The 20918-nt window shown below is 37.2% G+C and overlaps 1 protein-coding gene and 1 long non-coding RNA gene across 4 annotated transcripts in view; one reads left to right on the forward strand and one right to left on the reverse strand.

Annotated features, from left to right (window-relative positions):
* Positions 1-4: 4 nt before the first annotated feature.
* Positions 5-20918, reverse strand: part of LOC103147961 (cortexin-3-like) — a 30483-nt gene continuing 9569 nt past the window's right edge. The window contains exon 3 of the mRNA XM_007566545.2: positions 5-920. Coding sequence (XP_007566607.1) covers positions 569-823 — 255 coding nt within the window. The 5' untranslated portion in view covers positions 824-920 and the 3' untranslated portion in view covers positions 5-568. The remainder of the gene's footprint in view (positions 921-20918) is intronic.
* LOC103147960 (uncharacterized) lies at positions 1837-10783 on the forward strand. Of its 3 annotated transcripts, XR_001664015.1 has the most exons (6): positions 1837-2356; positions 3134-3251; positions 4100-4127; positions 4975-5076; positions 6288-6500; positions 10226-10783. It is a non-coding gene; the product is annotated as an uncharacterized LOC103147960 (long non-coding RNA). The 3 variants fall into 3 exon arrangements; XR_477306.2 differs by lacking the exon at positions 3134-3251; XR_001664014.1 differs by lacking the exons at positions 3134-3251; positions 4975-5076.

The following is a 20918-nucleotide window of genomic DNA, read 5'->3' on the forward strand; positions in this document are numbered from 1 at the left end:
TTTGTAGCAAGATACAGAGGCTTGTTTTGAGTAAATAATTCCTTGATATTGATGAATAAATTCTAGTTTCATTGGCCAAGAGAACTAAAGCCGTTACCTAGCAACCCCAGCCAAGCCCCGCCCATCTCCTAGCAACCAGTTCTAGTTGCAATGGCAAATTTTTTCACTTTAAAACAATACATTTTTCTTGTGTTACAAGTGAAGTAATCTGCCAGTGGAACGTTTTTGTCAATATTGTCAAATTGACAAATTATTTAACTTATATTATTTACTTAAAACAAAAAGTTACTTTCAAGTTAGATTTGTCTTATTTGAAGTTTGAAGATATTAGACCAAAATTACTTGGTAAGATTTTGTGTTTTTGCAGAGTAATTGTTTTTTACCCAAAGCTGATTCAGCTGATTGTGATTTATTTTACTAATAGTTAATCACATTTCGCTCTGATTGATTTGTAGAACAAACAGAAGTAAGAAAATGTGCATCAGTGTTGGTGCCGTCATTGGTCAATGTGATCGTTGCCTCAGTTTACGCATTGAGTTGTCAGGGTTGCTGCCTCTCAGGCTGCCTGTCAGGAAATCCGGTAATCGAACGTGTCCTTCTCCATGTAGTCCGTCCAGGTAGACGACGGCATGCTACGGTACGGGTCCAAAAGGATCCGGAAGCAGCGGACGATCAGTAGGCCGAGGAAAATGAAGAGGATGAGGACGAAGACGAAAGCCGCCCTCTGTTCGAGCGTGAGGAAGGAGGCGGAGGAAGAGGAGGAGGAGGAGGGGAAGTCCGATTCAGAGGCTGAGAAGGTGCTGCTGTAGAAGTCGTCCGCCATGTTCAGACGATGGTTCTGGTTGGTTCAGTTCGGGAACATCCTCATCTGTCCACTGAAAACCATCTTTACAGCAGAGGAGTCAAATTGATTGAGATTTCTGCAAAGAAAAACAATACGTTATTTTTACTGTAAATTCGACCAAATTTGAGAAACACTGCGTATAAACAGTTTTAAACAGAAAAAAAAAAATCTTAAATAGCAGATCAATAATTTTCAGACATTCTTCTGACACAAAAAGACCATTAAATATCGTTAATTTGTGAGCATAAAGTTCCCTGAGTAAGAGAAGAAAGCTTGTGTATTAATTTTACAATTTAAAAAATGGAAGCCTTTATTTCCCCTCGGTGTCTGAGCCAAATGAATGATCAGTTGTGAGTATTTTGAATCGATTCAGCCACTCTGTGTAGTATTTACTTGTAGTGGATTTTTACAGGTCAAATGTCACACTGTGAGGAAAAGTACTGCAACTGATATTGTTTAGGAAGTGAGACTTTATGCTGCTTCCATTCACTACTGCTATGTTTCTACGCAGAATATTAACCAAAGTTATTCTGCTGACATAAGCAGCGTTTCCATCACAAATGTGCAAAAAATGTCACACATTCACTCATGTTAATAAAACACAATTTAATAATTGAAATGTTTTATTTATTTATTTATTTTTAGATTCATGTGCATCAGAACCGGCTCAGAAAATCCAATTAACTTGAAAACTTCCAAATTTTTTGTTTTCTGAAATACAATTTCTGTCTAAAAGTGTAGCTGAAGGCTTTAATGTTGCCATTTTTGTCTCAGAGTGTCATCTTTTTTTTTTGGTGTTGGTCGTGTTTTGCTAAATTTATTTATGGTTCCTTTTTAAAAAAAAAAACATTTATTGACTTATGACATGGAAAAAAATCTACCAGCCTGAAAAAAAGCAATAAAAGTAACCAATAAAAAAACAAACATATTTCCTTAAGAGACGACAATGAAAAAAAAATCCCTGAGTTAAATGTATAAATTAAACAAGAATAAATCACAGATTCTGCTTTCCATACGAAAAATGTGGAAATATTTGAGTTTTCTTTATATAAAACACATTTCATTTAACTTCTTTCAGTTTCACAAGGTGTAAATCTGTCATACATGATGTTGATACAGAGATAATAATGCAAATGTCTGCAATGACAATTACTCAAAATGTCTCAAAGCAACAAAGAAAATGGTTTTCCTCAGTACACAGAGAGAAACGATAAAAAGTAAGAAAGAAAAATACACCCCATTTACATGTAAATTGATTTTTATTCTTGTTGCAGAGAAGTCAGCGCAGGAACTAAATGCAGGACTGAACAAGTAGGAGGTCAGAGCAGAATACTAATGAACTTCATGTCACAAAAACAAAACCTGAGGCGCTGCCAAAGCAGCGAGTCGGCCGACAGAAAACATGCAACATGAAGTTAGACGCCTGCAGGAAAACAAGGCTGTGCAGCCAGAAAGCTGAGGATCTGAAAAACCGCTGAACGAGGAACCAGGAGGATGAAGGAGCGACAACAGGTGAGTTTATGAGGAACGGTGCAGGTAGACGATCTGAGGCAGAGGGAATATGCCACCACATGGGAGAAGAAATGAAATTCAGATAAAGACTCTGAAATCAGGAGCCAGGAACTGATCAGAGCAAAAAGAAAACCCAAACTCTTCTTTCTGGCAGACATGAAGAAAAACAGCAGAATTCCCCAGACCACTGAGGCTGGCTTTAGAAGGCCTCTGAATAATTTATGCTAATATTTCTGTGTCTCAAAAAAACAACTATTTTTTTCTTTTTGCTTTCATTTTCACAGTTTGACTTCAGAAAATCATTCTCACTGAACATATTAAAGCTGCAGCCTGTAACTTTTATAAAAAGGAAAAGTTAAAACTGTCACTATCTCTTGTCAGTGTGTAAAAAATAAATCTCCACTGCCTCTCATGCTACAACACCCAATTTTGACTGATCGCGGTCAAAAACAACCAGAGTCGGTAGGAGTGCCTTAGCGCTGTCAATCATGCCTGTGTACGCGCAGTTTAATGTGGTCATGCTCAAAAGTGAATCAAAAGAGTCGCCTCCCCGTTTTTTTCCCTTTCTGTGCTCAGCTCTCACTCTCAGTGGCTCCGCCCTGCTCAGAACTTTGTTTTGATTGGCAACATGGCGGCTTGTCTTCTCAAAAACCTCTTCAAATACTACTGAAGAAGCAGCTGAGGCATTATATTTACCTGCTGGCTCCGTTTCTGTCAGGAATCTGATTGGTAGATTTCTTTTTTTCACCCTTTTGTTCATTTGTTTTTGTGTTTCAGTACAAAAGGCTTAATTTCGTAACAAAAGGCACACATGATTGACAGCGCTAAGACCCTCCTCCTGGCTCTGATTGGCTGTTTCGAGTTCATAAATAAAGGTGAAACGCTCTTCCATTCAGTAAGTATCTAACTGTTCCAGGAAAACTGTCCATCTGCCGTCAACAGAGGCCATGCTAACTAGCCTGAGCATTCCTGCCTATCAGGGATAAGCTTTGAGCAAGAGGGAGGGTGTAAGCAGCACCTACACAAACATGATTTACAGCGCTAAGGCTCTCCTACAGGCTCCAATTGATATTATCACAGATTATCCGTCTCGTACCGTACAGCCATAACAGAGTGACAGTTTTATCAAATCTGTAAAAAAACATTTATTCTTTTAATAAAAGTTACTGCAGCTTTAAAGATTAATTAATTTTTTAATAAACTGAAGTTTCAGTTCTTTATTTTCTAAGTTAATTCCTGATCTTAAGTATCTCATTCTGATGCTCCTGATAAATATGGTTGTTTCTTCGTTTCCTCAGACTAAAATCTTACGACCCATGAACTGGTTTTTGGTGCTTTGGTAGCTCTGGTCCCAGTTTAATGTAAATGGGTGGTGGATTGTTGGGTTTATTGTGATTTTTTTTCTAAATAAATTGGTTTGTTGTGCAGATTTGCACCCACCTGCTCCAGTAGGTTCTGTTAAATGGAGCCAACCTTTGTCCTTTTGGAGCATAATGGTTATTTTCTGCAGCAGCATGGAGTGCTTTCAGTGTTCTCAGAAAGCCAAGCTGTTTCTTTAAGTCTTGTCTTTCAAACTTCATTTTTCCCCTCACACTGTTGTTCTCTTCCCAGCAGTCTGTGGGTGGGATTGTGGGTGTCGTTAGTTTTAAACGCATCGTTTTGGCAAGAAGCTTTTTATTTCCTTCCCACATGGAGATTAAAGCCAAACTCAATTGGCTTTAAATTTTGTCCTCTCTTTTTCAGGCTCGGTTTGGAGCTCCAAAATCAGAAGGTGAGAAATTAAATGAACATTAAGCTGTTTATATGCACAAACAGATGGATTAGAGGGGATTTTGTCCTCTTGAAACTCAAGTTTGTGTCTGGTAAGTAAAAGGAATAAAAACATTTCCTAGAGTTTTCTATTTGGACTCACTGTCCAACATGTCCTGCAAGGTGAACTTAAACCTCTGCAAAAATTACCACGTAGGTTTTAATGTAAAATGTCATGAAATATCACTTTACATGCGTCACGTAACGCTAAACTTGATTAGTTTGAACAAGACAAGCGCAGAACGTCTGTGAAGGATTTGCTGAGTCTGTGTATTCAAACTCCCTCCTGCCATCCTCGTTAATATTTCACTGCCGGTCTTTCTCTCGTTCCTCATTTTCATTCCGTTCACCTTCAAGTTTCCCAACTTGTTCAAGAACAAAACAAAGGAGAAACCCCTGAAAGACGGCTCCGGTGCGTCAGAGTGGAGTTAATCCCTTAAAACTGATGTTTATCACATCATGTGGTTATTTACACTCTGTGCCGTTTTCTGCTGATTCATCATAGCGGAGGTTAAACACACACACACACACACACATTGGAGGATATAAAGTACCAGAGTCCCTCCAGGCTGCAGCTGCTGCCTCAGAAAATGCGTGAAAGCTACAAAAAAAAAAGAAGTAATTAGATTTGATGGAACAAATCATGCTGACCTCAGAAGTGTCACTCTAACCGTAAAGACTCATCGCAGCCAAGCGAAGCCCGGAGCCTTTGAAGAACCATCTGCGTAAAATCAAAGAAATGTAGAAAAGTTCAGGGAGAAGTTCAGAACCGGGCTGAGCTTGCTGTTCTTCTTCAATCTGTGTCAAAGTGATCCTGAGGCTGCGGTTCTCTGCGGTTCTGCCGTGACACGACGGGCAAGTTGTGCTAATGGGAGAGTTAAAGGGTCAATCCGCTGATTTTATACGTCAAGGTCAGTTTGCTCAGCTTGCCTGATCTTACTTGGTTTCTGGATACGGCTGACTTAACAAAACTTACATTTCCTTTTAAGAAAAATATATTTCTGAAAAATGTCACCATGTCGTGACAGTTTGTTATGAGACAATTAGTCTGTGAAAAGATCAATCTTCTCGGTGTCCTCCTTGAGCTACGATTGCCTTCTGAAGAAAAGAACCGCTCCCGACCAAAAACAGCCAATCAGAGCCAGGAAGAGGCTCTGATTGGCAGGTTTTAGCGCTGTCAATAAACCTTGTGTACTCGCTGAAAACAATTTACCGTTACAGGAAAACCGTTTATCATGAGCAGTGGCTATGCTAACTAGCATTAGCATTCACGACAGCCTCTGCTAGCTGCAGCGTAGTAGAGAGAAAAGGGGGTGTAGAGGCGAGCATGATTGACAGCGCTAAGAACCGCCTCTTGGCTCTGATTTGTTGTTTCTAATTAGCACTTGGAGAAGCTCAATATTTTCACAGATTACCTGTCTCATACCAAACTGTTAAGACATGGAAATGGTTTCAACAAATGTAAAAAAATATATTTTTAAAGTTACATACTGCAGCTTTAAAGTGAAAGGTGCAAAACTTTCAGCATGAGGTCAAAAATATAGTAACTATGAGCAGGTTGTTTAAAATATTTAGATCTTAATCTATCAAGGATTCATGGTTGCACTAGATAAAACCTGCTAGTTTTAATTATTTACACATATACACAGAATAAAAACAAGCAGCTTCTATACAAAAATACCTCAACATCCAGTTAAAATACTTCAGTCAATAAACTAATTAATCTAGTAAATAAGATGTTGAGGGACTTAAAAAGCATAACTAAAACTAAAACTGTGAAATGGCCTGTAAATAACAAAATGATGCAGTTATGTCACAGTTCAGTGTCAATATGTCTACTTAAAAAAATTTAATTGAGGAATTTGGAAAAATTAGTGTAAGACTAGGACAACAATTGGTGTGTTTTCAAACGGTCTGTTCACAATGCAGAGCAGAAAATAAAAATATTATTTTAATAATATAATAATTTACTAAATAATGTCATGAATTAGGAGTCAATAACTGATTCTTTAGACCACAGAATCTGATTGGAGTTATAATCCACTTGTAAGCAAAATGCCTCAAAGAGAAATCAGTGAGCCGTTTCTGACCGATAATAAGAGCTTCATATTTGTTTCTACAGTTTATAATGTCATTGGTTGAAGATATTCAGTGCATGTCAAGGCAGCTCAGGCCTCCTGGAGCTTTTCACTGTAAAAACTGAGTGGGAGTGCAGTGGGAGCAGAGGAGTGGGAGACGAAGAGGACGGCAGTCTGCGTGGGAACCGGCTTCTGCAGCAGACACTTAACCTGAACAAGCTCCTTCTTTCTTATTTTGATTACATTCACCACTCCAGGTATGATTTTAATTTGAAGGTATTTCAAAGTGTTCAGGATTGATTCATCAATAAACTGAAAAACGATGTTTAACAGGAGAAGATTAGTGATTTAAATACAACAAAAAACCCATACTTTTCCACATTCTTAAACTGCATCTTAACTTTTCTTTTTGAAACGGGGTTGCAGAGCAATGTATATTCACATAAAACTCAAATTATCCCATTCGGGCTCGACTCACACTCATCACTTCCACACAAATACTGTAAATAAAGCAGGAAACAAACTTCTGTTCACTGGATCTGAGAAAAGAAAGATGCCTAAGCTTCAAGTAATGCAGTCTTATAAACAGATATAGAAAAACAATCAGCTTGAGTTTACTGTCAGAGAGAGAAGAAACTTAAAGCACAAGATGAGAGAAGAATATATAGTGGAAGGCACAAAATTCAGAGTTGAAAATAAAATACTGTCGGCTATACGAGACATTGCTCTGTGCTAGACTCTTGTTTGTTTCTTCACTGTCACAGTTTGCATTAGACAAACAGATGTGCTATAAGTCCCAGAAAACAAATTATTTTCTCACAGTCATATAAAACAACTACCTATAAAAGAATAAACATGACATTAAAGTTTAACACAGTATTTGAAGATCACAGTTACACAGTTTTTGTTCTTCCATTTGGGTCTAAACTGCTTCTAAAAGCAACCAAACATTAACTTTACTTAAAAAACTAAAGTTAATGTTTTCTTGGTGTCTGTAAAATGAACCGTTTCAAAAACCTCAAGAATGTAACCTCAAAAATCTGCCAGTGGAACTAGAACTGGGTTGCTAGGTAACGCGCTGGCTTGGCTGGGGTTGGCTGGGGTTGCTAGGTAACGGCGCAGTGCCCTTAGCCAGTGGAACAAGAACTTTTTCATCAATATTAAGGAATTATTTACTTAAAAAAAGCCTTTATATCTTGACAAAAAGTTACTTGTAAGTTACAGACATTTGCACTAGAAACCAGACCAAAAATACTCTGCTTTTGCAGTGTATTTATTTATTTTTATATGTATATCTTTAACTTTAAGAAGTGTTTGCATCATGTTATATGTGTTTTTAGTAGTGTTCTACTTCTTCCATGTTTTTAAATGAAATATTAAAATAAATACTGAATGAGTTTGCAATGGGGGGCGTTGTTGGCCCAAGGCACCAAACAGGTTAGGACCACACCTGCCTGCTAGCTCTTAATCTGCTGAATGATTTAAACTAAATCTGAGGTGTTAATCTGAGAGCACAAAGCTTAGCTAGAACAAAGCTTTCTATGAAATCAGCTTGTGATGAAGCCAACTCTTCTGTTCGCCATCAACTGGACTGACCATTTGGGTCATTTGTCTGCAGAACTGAGGAACACCAACACGTTTTCCTTAATCTCTTAAAGAGACGTAGAGCGCTGGAGCTCAAGAGTGTTTAGTAAAAAAGAGAACTGGGCTGTAGTGTGATGTGGTAATCTTTGCAATCTCTCTGTGTTTGATAAATCTGTAAACCTGCAACGGTTGGAACAGTCTAGTTAATATTAAATTTTTTTGACAAACCAGCTGTCACTAGTTTCAGATGCTGCAAATTTAATGAATCAATTTGCAGAAGTTAAAATTTTCATTTCAGGAAGCTGAGACAAGAGGAAGAACAATGAATAAAACTTTGGATTATTCATTCGATCAATTTACTGCTCTGCTGTTTCTACAGTGTGTGAGTGTGTGTAGGTGCGCATGCGTCTGTGTGTGTGTGTTTGTCCGGCTTTCATGCAAGACAGAATTCAATTAGAAGATGATGTAGTTTCACTGAGCCTCCAGTTTGGATTTGACGGCACAGAGATGATGGAGTTTTATTCATGCAATTAACAATTCATTTCTTACCCTCACACACATTCAGACGTCTGTTCTGTGCACACACACACGACGTCTGTTCTGCACACACACATACACACACACACACACATTCAGACGTCTGTTCTGCACACACACGCACACACACACACACACACACACCCACACACACACACGCAGACGTTTGTTCTGCACACACACACCAAAGTGCGACGTTTTCCAGTATGGAGACTATTTGTGATGCCAAAACAGCATTTTTGATTTTTTTTTTTTTTTTTTTACTAATTATCTATATGCAGGAATTAAATTTGTAGAATTTTGTAGAGAACAAAGCTGAATTTTAGAATATAAAGCACTGAAAATGTATCACATTTTGCAAATAAACACACAAAGTTTTCTTCATAATAACCCATTAATGACATTGTGGTCATTTTTACTCCACTTTCTTTATCTTGTCATGCAGGTTTGTGGAAAATAAATATATGACTGAAGTAAGAAGCAGGATTTTTTTTTCTCATTTTTGTGAATTTAGGATAAATGTTAAATATGGTACATTTCTGATTGTTTTCCTGAAGATTTTCCTCTGAGATTGTTTAAGATGTTTGTAAGCCTGATTTCTCCTTTACTTTTCCCTCCCTGCTACATTAGATGGTGTGTATTTCTTCACAGTGTGTACATTGTACCGGTAGTGTCTTTTCTGAGCTTCCAAGTTTTTTTCAAAACTTTTTCTTTACACAATTCAAACTTTTTTTTTTTTTTACATTTCTTTCTTGTTTCTCTTAAAAATTATAATCAAAAGTCCCTGATTTGTGTTAATTTCACAATCAGTCTTCCCCACCATCATCACAAATAAAGTGATTGAATCAGAAGTAAAGAAAGTCAGGGACAGAAATAAATCAAATCTAACAGAATAAAGAGATTTTTATTCTGACTGGTTGATTTTTCATCAGACAGGAAAACCCTGCAGCTGGAGTGAGATTCAGGTTGACAAAGCACACAGTTGTTAAAGTGGACATAAAGATGATTTGAACTGACATGAAATTAACTGTTTTACTAAAGTCAATTACTCAACAACAGCTCAAGAAATAGTGAAAACATGACAAAAGGTCAGTGTTTATAGTGCAAATACCCGGTACTGTACAACATCTACCAGAAGTCAGTGTTTTCTAAACAACACACAGGTGTGACCCCAGGGTTTTTTTTACTAGCCGATCTGACAGAAATCTGAGAAAAACTTAGTACAGAAGAGGATTATGGCCAAAAAAAACAAAACCTATCCAGACAGGTTTTTATTAGATTTCTGAGGAAAAAGTCAAAATTCAGAAAAAAGTCAGAATTCTTAGGGGAAAATTCCTTAAAGAAAAACAATTCTGAGAAAAAGGAATTCTAAGGAAAAAAAGTCAAAATTCTGAAAAAAAAAAACAATTCTGAGAAAAAAGTCAGAATTCTGAGAAAAAAGTCAGAATTCTGAGAAAAAAAAGTCAGAATTCTTTGTTTTCTATTGTCCCTAATTGTCTTCCGTAGAGTTAGCATTGTCTCCACTGTAATTGTGACGATCTCTCTGTTCTATTTAATGCAAAGCAGCTGCTGTGAAATACAGTATTAATATTTGGAGGAAATACATTCATCACTTTAACACCTACTTAATCCAGGCACCATTAATATTACATTGCTCAAAAACTGAAATATTAAAATAAACATTGATTCCACAACCTGTGTTTACCAGCTGAGTTTCTCTTCTTGTCCTTTGAGTATATTTTTATGTTTGTCTCTTTAGCTCACTGTACACTCTGGGCTATTTAAAGGTGCAGTACAGCCTTCTCAGCATGTGATGCTGCTGCAGCCTTGAATGACAACAACCCCCTGACTTTTCCTGCAGGCAGAAACTGAACAACCACTGCAACATCACAGCTCTCACACAGAGAGAAAGTGCTGCGGGACGCTGCGTGGACCTCCTGCTGCATCAGAGAACCTACACATATTCCCTCTGACTGCACCGTTAAAGCCCGACGCGAGGAGCGAGCAGCTATGAAACGCACACAGACGTCTCTGTCTTCCCGGATAAGCAGCAGCTGTCTGCCTGTCAGCAGCGCCTGGACAAGAGACACTTTCTGAAAGTCAAAGACGCAATCATGTAAATCAGGACACAGTTGAAGTCTCCAGCCTGCGGAATCAGAAATACAGAAACAGAGCCGGACGGCAGCCAGTGAACAGTTATTAGGTAACATGCAGTACATAAGGGCTTCGACACAATGTCTGTACAACAACTAAGAACCAAAATTGGTTCTCATTAGCTGCTTTTCCGTTACAAATGTACGCAAAACTTTGTCTATATTCCCACACATTTTCACATTTGCGGTAACAAGAAAGGCTAAAATCACACATGAAAAAGTTTCTTCATGCATTAAGTCATTAAAGAAACATGTACTTCCAACTACTTCCTGTTTTCGTCTTCTTTGTCTTTTCCACCAGTAGTAACATCCGGTTGTTGATTTGAAAATAGTTTTTTTAATGTATATTTGGGTTTCCGTTGAGCAAATTTGCCATCGTAAATGGCCAATAAAAATCCAGATAACAATGAAGATGTGTGAAGAGAAATGCGTCATTGTGTTCTCCTTCCAAACTTGACACCAGGCCCGGGTTAAAATATTTTATTATTTAAATAATCTTTATTGATCAGATGGGAAGTCTAAAACAAGCAAATGAAGGAGGTAAACAACACTTACACAAAAACACAAAAATACAACACTTACCCTACTTTAAAGGTATCTTGAATACCTGCTAAAGGATTGAATTTAGCACTTTAGTATGTTGGCATTAATTTCCACTAAATACTATGTTGGTGTAGTGTTTTAGCTTGTACAACCAACAAGAATGCAGGATGCGGTTTCTGGATGGTAAATCAACAACAAAACTCATTGCCTTTTCCAGCAGCCATTGTACAGAGATACAGCAGAAAAACCAGCTGACCAAACAAGCTGAAGCTCAGCTTCGGTTGCTAGGCAACGAGCTGGGCTCAGCTGGGGTTGCTAGGTGATTTGTGACATTACATTCTGAAGGCTTTGAACACCAAAAACTTTAACTCGTTGCCGAAAATCAGCTGGCTGGTTTTAGAAGCAGTAGAAACAAAAACAGAAGTACAAAAAAACAAAATATGAATTTAGCATAATAGATCCTCTTTAAACTTCTCCACAACTTTATCCCTGATATTCTGTGAGCTACGGTTCACACTCCTGAGTTGTGAATATTTACAACTCTAGTTACATAAAGCAAACAGCATTCACTCTTCGAGGAACACTTGTACATTAACGCTGAAGCCAAATAAGCTTTTATTTACATGCACTGCTGCAGCCTGAGCCTTAAGCCCATATTAACCTTTAATTCATTAAAAAAACAACTGAAATATACACAGATAACACTTCAACCTTAATTGGTTTGAACATCACTCCTAAGTAAGAGAATGTGAGGCTATTTGGATTACTAAAAAGGTGAGTAAATTGCTTCACAACAACCTCTGTGCATTAACCTCCCTAATTTATTTTTATGCATGCAAAATTTCAAACACACAGATTAACAATGACTTCATTTTTTCCATTAGCATCAGACTGCTTAGCACCGAATATGTCACCAAGCAATGTCATGGGTTAATAGGCGTATGAAATGTGCTGTGTGTGTGTGTGTGTGTGTGTGTGTGTGTGTGTGTGTGCTGTGGATTAGCCCAGGCTGCGATTTGTCAGCAGACTCTGTGCGAGTCAACACTTGAACTTTGTTCCCCTCCGTTGGGAAAAGTCGGATTTGTTGCCAGCTGCTTCTGACAAATGGCTGCTAAATCCCAGCAAGGTGTTTTTTCTAAGTGTTACTGTAACCAGAGCGATTCTTCACCAGGCGAAGGAACGCAGCTAGACGGGTTATAGTAACTACACGCTGCTCTGCATGCACGACCACCGGTGATTACTGCAAGCATGAGCAGTGACACCCACTTGTACATATGGTAACTAATATGGAATTATCAAGTTGTTCATATTAGAAATGCATTATTTTGAATGTTTTGGTTCACTTCCATGAAAATTGCAACTGCAGAAAGAAGTAATTAGGACAAAGGTCTATATAACTATTAAGATTAAAGCTGTTCAGATGAAACAGAAATTCCAGGAAAACGAGAATATCTAATAATCTGTGACCGTTTGCTCAAATCTCAGAATGCATTTTCAGAGATTATCCTCAAAATTTCTGAGCTTTTTGGCAGAAATTTCCTGTTTACAGTGACAATAATGCACTGTCATATAGTTCTGTGCAGTCCTGTGACGTCAAGCTTTCTTTTTTACAATCCGTCCGTCCAGAACAAAAACGATTTAAATTGTTTTCGTTACCCGACGCTCGTATCGTCAGCTCAGCCCAGAAGGTGTTTTGCAATTAAAAAAACTTGTAAATGAGGTGATTGTTGAATTAACATTTTTAAATAATTTAGCATTTTTTGACAACAAAAAGGAAAAACAGTTAATGGAAGCAGCCATGTTGCAAAATTGCCCTTATTAAAATGCAGCACAAAGAAGAGGATCAGCAAGCAGATGTAATTTAGACCGCAGGGAGCAGATTGCAAATAATATGGAATAATTTCTAATAATATGCTAATTGACACAGAACAGCATCCATATCAGTTGTTCAATAATTTATTGTAATGAGTGATAAGTGAAGGTGCTGCTATTTACTTTTCCATACCTCTTTTATTGTCTTAATTCATTTCCTTTTATATTTTTTATTATATTTTTGTCTTTTCTAATATGTATTGCTTAGTTGTTTCTGTTGATTCTGCAGCTGGAAATTTCCAAATTTCCCAGAGGAAGCTTCCTGTAGGATTAAGAAAGTTCAATCTAATTTAATTTAATAAGTTTTTCAAGCATAAATCCCAGATACTTCAGTTCACTTTTTGTTCTTCATGAATAAAATCATCAGTTGAAAACTGTATTTTTTATTTAATCAGGGTATATTTGTCTGATTTTGATCATGTGTTACAAAAGAAATCTGTAAGACCAGAAATACTTTTTCACTGCACAGGTATTTAGAAATGTCAGAAAAAACACATTTACCTCTCCTTATAAAGAGACTTTATCTTCTGTTTTATAATAACGAATAACGATACCAGAGGTGAGCAGAGTATGCAAAAATCATAGTAAAGTAACAGCAGCACTACTTCAAGTAAAAGCAAAAAAATATTTGGGAAAAATCTATTCAAGTGCTGATTTAATATTTAAGAATCACATACTCAGACGCACCAAAATATACAGTTAAGTGGAAATTTTGGTATTTTAAGGACCAAAATGACAATAATTCAGATAAGAAACAAAAAATAGCAAAATCGGGGAAAATAAAAATTTTCAGTTTCTTTCAGTATACTTATGAAACAAAAACAGCGGTGTGTGTCTGGTGAATATTTGGTTAAAACATGTTTGTTTCTCATTTAGTGGGTAGAAAATCCAGAAATTTTACTCAAGTAAGAGTAAAAATACTTCATAATAAAATTACTCAATTAAAAGTAAGAAGAACAGAGGAGTAAAATTACTCCTAAAAGTACATTTCTTTTCAGAAAAATTACTCAAATCGATGTAACTACCCAACTCTGCATAATATAACTTCAAACTCCAAATCGTAGAAGGGTCAGTCAGTCAGGGCACGCACACACACACACACACACACACACACACACACACACACACACACACACACACACACACGCAGAAGCGGAGTGTCATCTGTTAACCAGATTGTAGCTCAGCGCCGCCTCATCGATGCAGAGCGGACCAAACTGTGTTTGTGATGAAACGACGCTCCATCATCATCACCATTACATAACAATTGTTATTGACTGCCATTACTTTCTTATTACTGACAAGCATATCTTTATAGGTGTGTGTGTGTGTGAATGACTCATCTTGTGGGACATTCAACTATTTATATTCAGAGATTTGGGGGGGGGAATAAGATCCACCCGACTATCAGCCTGCAGGAAGGGGATTATTTAAAGACAAGTAGCGTTTCCAGGAAAGGCGCAGAAAGTACCTCTGCATGTCAGTTAAATGTCAAACACAACAACGCCACTTTAGCTACATGACTCACAATCTTCATGTTTCTGTCTTTACGGTTTAGAGCCGGAGAACCAGGCAGCCCTGAAAGCTGCAGTTTTAGATTAACAGACAAATAAATAAAAATGTGCCTCTCAGGCCATTTTACCTCCTCTCAGTGTTTTTTTACGATCGCCACAATGGGCTCTCAGAGATTATAACCATGGTGACAGAAAGAAACAGCAAAAGCAAAAACGGCCCTCTTGGTGAGAAAGAGCAACAGGTTTTTTCAGACATTAGAAAACAAAAATGTCCACAAACACAAAGGAGTAATACTGTATCTGAACTGGTCATAAATATGACTAAACACGAAGGAGTCTTCATAAATGTTTACAACTACTGTCCTGATCTTTTAATGCAAATTTTAGAGCTGTTGTAAACCGATTATTTTAGTAATCGAGTATCAATTATTCTGATGATTAATTGAGTAATGAAACAAAATTTGATAAAACAAAATATTGGTAAATTCTATCATAACAGCAGTGTTACTATCGGATATTAACTCAAATTTTCATGTTTTAGCTTCTCTACAATAACTTTTCTGTAGTTTAGAAAATTTACCTGCAACAACAGCTCACTTTCTAAGTTAACCTGAAAAAATATTATCATAAAAATGTCTGCACTCCAGCTTCTAGTTTATGTATTCAGTCAGTTTAATAGATGAACTCTCACCTTGTCCAGACATTTATAGCTTTTGTGTTCATGTTAGCGGCTGGATTTGACATCTTCATTCGTCACACACAGAACCATCTACTAGCCATGTACCGCTACGATGCGCTCCAGACCAACAACCTCAACAACAGGGATAATATGAAACTTAGTGTCTGGTTCTTCCGTAGAGCTACACTTACATTAATCATCTACAGCGCAGTGTTCAGGCTATACGCTCACCTGTATAAATACACCCGCCGCGCTCTTCACCGCCACCAGGCAGCAGCTCCCGGAAGAAAAAGGCTGCCGTACTCCAGGTATCACGCCCGTCATTTTAAGGATGTTTATTGGTCCCCCCAAAACAACAACAAAAACCCAAACACTATCATGAATTAATGAAATCCCCCCAGACCGAACTTGAAAATTGGATGCTAGGCTGCTAGTGCTTGGCAGCAACTCAGAGGGGAAGTAAGAGCTCCGCGCAAAGCAAATAACGACCCGGCCAGAACACGGTGCGGTAAAAAATAAAACATAATTTAACGATGCTTTAAGACAGGTAAATTTTCCTCGAGGAATTTTAATAATATTCAAGGAATCATTACAGCTTCATGACAACAGTCATAAACATTTATGAAAACTCCCTTATGTTCATAACAGGTTATGTTTACGACAGTGTCATTTTATACAAACCCCTTCAAATAAAGTGTTACTGACAAGAAATGGATTCTTCTCATTAACGGGGAAAACTTATGCTTTTTACTTTACACATATATGTTTTAAATTGGTGTAAACACAAATTTGTTCCCCTCTGCTTCCAAATAGAAATTGATTTTTTTTTTCCTTCCAAGAAAGCCTGGATCTATTTCTGCAGCATTTGGTCCATTAATCCCAGCAGCTGGTGCTGGAATGTTGCTGGTAACACTGGGTAGCTGATTGATATCACACACATGATGGCGTCAGCACACAGATCCAGTTATTACAGCTGAAACCAGCGATCAGGACTCAGACCTGAACCTTCAGAGCCACATAAAGACAGCTACAAAGCCGGCCTTCTATCGCCTGAAGAACCTCCACAGGATTAAATGACTAATGTCCAAAATAAACTTAATTGATTGATTGAAAGTTAATTTAAAAATGCGATGGTAGCCATAAGAGGAGAGATTCCCATGGGAACAATTTAAAATGACATTTTGTCATATGTTGTCCACTTTTTTCTGACTGACTTTATGAAATGCTGCTGTGATGGTGGGACTAGTTTGTGCTAAAATGTTCTATGAAGGTATTTTTTTACTGTTAAACGCATAAATTTGGAGACTTGAGTGGAAAAATTGTTGATGTACTGTTTATTCAAATGTAAAGTTTTCTGTTTTCTAAAGTTTTCTGTTTTATGCCTCAGAAAGTTTAGCTAAAAAGCTGGATCGCTAGCAAGATTAAACCCAAAGTTACTTTATCAACTGATTTGAATTTAAACAAGTGGAAAACAAAATGTACCTATTGTAGAAATCTGAGATTTCTAGAATATTGGAGAACAACTATTATAGCATGTTTCATTTAGCACATTGGAAATATTTACCCAATTTCATCTTTTGTACCCAGTTTCTCCAGATTTTAACATTGTTTTTGAAAGCAACTGGACAACTGAGAACTACAGAAATAAGAGCAAATGTGTTATTTGGTCTAAAAATGATTAGAGATGGAAAATAGGAACACTTAACATTTAATTTCCCCTTTGGATCAATAAAGCATTTTTTTTAATTGAACTATAACTTATATAAATTTATTATTTAATATTATGACTTATTTCTGGTATTATTTTTTCTTAGCCTGGCCCTAATACTCACAGTAACAGAAAGTAAAATGTTTTTTGTAGAATTATTTCCAATAAGCTGATTTTAGTTCTTGTAAGGCGAGAAAATGTAAAAATGTTCTTGGTATCTGAATACTTCTCCAAGGTAACATAGGATCCAGTGTCCTGGTTGCACCGTTTTAATAAAATGTAATTAAACATCACATTAATCAGCAGCCGCATCGATTTCCGCTGCTCCTTAGTGTCTGAAGAGCTTCAGCTCGACCACTGAAGGTGTTTCTAACTAGGGGAAGTGATTGTTGCCACAGTGACGCCTGACAGCTCGTCAATAAGTCGTCCCAGCAGGTAAGCCAGACAGGGACAAGCAAGAGACCAACGCTGCCCACAGGAAGCGCGGGAGCAGGGACCGGGGACAGACAGCGCGCCGAACATTAGGACGTTTTTCTGCTCTCCGCTTTTCAATTTAGCGGCAGGCGCAGAGGGAGCGGCGCCCAGCTGCGTCCAGACGCAGGAGGAAGATTGCTGAGCTAATAGTGGACAGAAAAAAGCTGGAGTCAGAGCAAACATGGCCGCTGTCCAGATTATTCTTATTATTGTGAGAATCACCAGAACGATCCATTACCATCAGCGTATTTTTACGTCAGAAACATGTGTTCGACATTAAGGCTTGATGACAGCGCTTCTGATTTAATTTTTTTTGTTTTGCTACTTCTTTGTCTCCCACTGCTCATGAAGATATTCGGAGTGTGAAAGTGACAGCAGGGTGTTGAATGTTTTCTGCTCTCAGTTTCTAATGTCTCAGGCTTTTGGGCTCGTTTTCTGTCTCTCCACACTTCATCTCGCTTTACTTCGCTGCTGTAATTACTTTCTCTGCGTCTCATCTCACTGTTGATAAAATCTATTTATCTGATGGCAGGAAGTGTTTTGGTGTCAATGCCTCTCCTCATCCCTCCATCTGTCCATCCGTGTTTTTTTTTTTACGCTGTTTGTCTCTTGCTCTGTTTCAGGTTTGGTTGTGATTTTCCGGCATAACCAATCAGTGGTGTCAGCAGGCTCCCCCGCTGCGCCTGGACACATCGCCGATGTCTCGACTAAAAGAAAAAGAAAGAAAAATGACCCCCGACTGCCAAACCCGACACACCATCGACACCTTGAACGAGCAAGAGTCTGTGCGTAACGAAGGCCCCGTCCAGATTAATCCAACTGTATCAAAATGGATTTTAAATCTCACCTTCAGCACTTTTTTTGTTGTTCAGGAAAACAAAAGTTTTTGAACACTTTCTGAAGCATAATATTTTTAAATTTCAGTTTTTATGGACAAGTTATCTGTAGAATATTGGTACAGATGACTAAATAATATTAGAAATGAATAGTAACTTTGTTTGGAGGTTAAACATAGGCTGCAGTTGTTAGAGGAAAGTTGCTAGCACAACGTTACCCATGTTGAGTATCTTTTTCCTTTGAAATCTAATCATTAATGCACATATTACTGCCACCTGCTGGAAGGGAGTGGGTATTACAGTGTTTCTGATTAGAATCCTGGATACTACAGATCTGATTGTCTTTTCAAAAATCAAATATTGATGCGGAGTTTCATAAACCCCAGATAAGGTCTTTGCATGCTAGCAGAAAACTTCATGTACTATTAAAATGCAAAGTTTTCTGTTCTCTGTCTCAGAAAGTTTAGCTAAAAAGCTGGATCACGAACAACAAGAGGAAACCCACAGTTACTTTATCAACTGATTTGAATTTAAACAAGTGAGACAACAAAATTCACTCTGTTTTTGGGTCTGTAAAGATTTCTAAAATACTGGAAAACAACTATTGTAGTATGTTTCCTTTAGCACATTGGAAATATTTACCCAATTTCATCTTTTGTACCCAGTTTCTCCAGATTTTAACACTGTTTTTTAATGCAAGTGGACAAGTGGGCACCACAGAAATAAAGCAAAAAACAAAACAAAAAAAAAATAATAATATGTAGTTTTGGTAGATTTTTCAGATAGAAATTCGGAAACCCTCAACAACTCACATATACGGAGGACAATTAGAGTCACTGAAAAAAAGAGAAAGTCAGCATTCTGAGATCACAAAATTACTTTTTTCTCAGAAATGTGACTTTTTTCTCAGAATTGTGGCTATTTAAAATCTAAATTCTGACTTTAGTCTGAGAATTCTAATTTTGTGTCAATCTCTGTCAAAATGACTGTCAACTATGTTGCTAATAAATATATAAAAACTAATCAAATAACTATTTATTCCTTCTTGTAGGAAGTCAAACGTCAGAAGAAAGTTAGAATTTTGAAACTAAAGTAAATTTATTTTGTGTTATTGGCCCTGATGGTGTTCCGTACACCATGGTGTAGCAAAGAACTCACATTTTTACCAATCAAATCTCAGCCCATATATGAAAAATGTGAATGTTTAACATCTAGGTAAAATCGTAATTGAAACCCTTAAAATTATAGAAATGAATTCATTTTAAGTAATTTTTTCATTCATGTGGGACGCCATGTTTAAAACCAAACAGCCAACACAGCGATCGTTCTCACTACACAACTTTCAGTCTAGTCAACAGTAAATCTGCAGAAAAAGCATTGAATGTGACAAAACCAACGAAGCGAGACGCAGAGAGGAAAGAGAGCGATGCTCTCAGACGCCCTGATGTTCCAGTTGGACGATCGTCGCTCCGTTTCAACGTCCTGAGCTGCAAACATCGTGCCGTCTTCTCCATATGTCTTTCTCATATTCTTGATGTTTTTGTTTCTGTATTTGCTTTACATCTACATTTATGGACACTTTCATGAAGGTTTTTACAGCCTTTTTCAGTTAAATCATCCTTTTCTTTCCTTCTGTTAAATCTATGCGCTCTGACTTAATTTAGATTTTTGTGGTTTACATTTCTTCTCTGGTCATTTTGCAGATACTTTGAGATTTTAGCCTCTTCCCTCTTTTAAAATAGTTTCGTGACCATGCCAGTCCTCTGACTCTTTATCCCTGCAAGTGGTTTCTGTTTCCTTTTGAACATTTTGCCTTCATGAATTCTCACTTAAACACATTATAGGAATTAGACGCATTATGCAGGAAAATTCATAATTCATAATTGCAGAGTGTGGTGAGGAAGAAACATTTCTTTACTTTTTGAATTAGGGATTTTTAACTTGAATGACTTCACATACAAACAGAAATATTTCTGTTGTTATGTGGGTAATTAAATCACCTGAGACTGATTTAATTCACTGTCACATTGTCAAGTCATTTTATTGCTTGGAGTTGAAGAATGATAAACATTTTAAACTTTTAGATTATAAATAGAATCCAGATTTCTGTGGTTGTTCATGCAAGCAACTTTAAAAAACTAACATTTTATTTTGTGACACGGTGTTTCCTGATGCTAGAAAAGGCATTATTTATCACAAAACTGGAACTGTATCATTGGAAAAAGGAATATCTGTAAAAAGATGGCAACCTGACGCTTCAGTTGCATCATTTTATGAGGTAGTCTGGAATCTGTTTTTTTCACATCTCAATGTTTTAATTAATGGTTGATTTGTGTGAAGTTTTACTAGCAGCAATGTCCTTGCCAGTGAAACTCTTGATAAAACGCAGCGATGACAGCATGTTTCCCTGGAGGAAACCATCATGGACAAAGTAAGAACATGTTCTACCATCTCTTTGTTTTTAACCAACCTTTCACTGCTGATTCAACCAGATCAAAGATATCACAAAAAGTTTAATTAATGTTTTGGCATAAAAGCTGCTTTTCCACTGACTTTATAACGGTGCAAATTGGAATTATGAAAAATAAATTTGCTTTTTGGAAGCATGCTAATTTTAAAATTTTGCACTAAGATGAGGTGAGTTTTTGTTGTATTTTGCAACATTTTTGTTGAATCTGGCGTAATGTGACCAACCACCGGATGTTTCTACTGGTGGAGACGACAAAGAACCTGACAGGAAGTGGTTATGTTTTGCATTGACTTGTGTGAACAAAT

The sequence above is a fragment of the Poecilia formosa genome, unplaced genomic scaffold (genome assembly GCF_000485575.1).
Source record: "Poecilia formosa unplaced genomic scaffold, Poecilia_formosa-5.1.2 Scaffold192, whole genome shotgun sequence".
NCBI lineage: Eukaryota > Metazoa > Chordata > Actinopteri > Cyprinodontiformes > Poeciliidae > Poecilia > Poecilia formosa.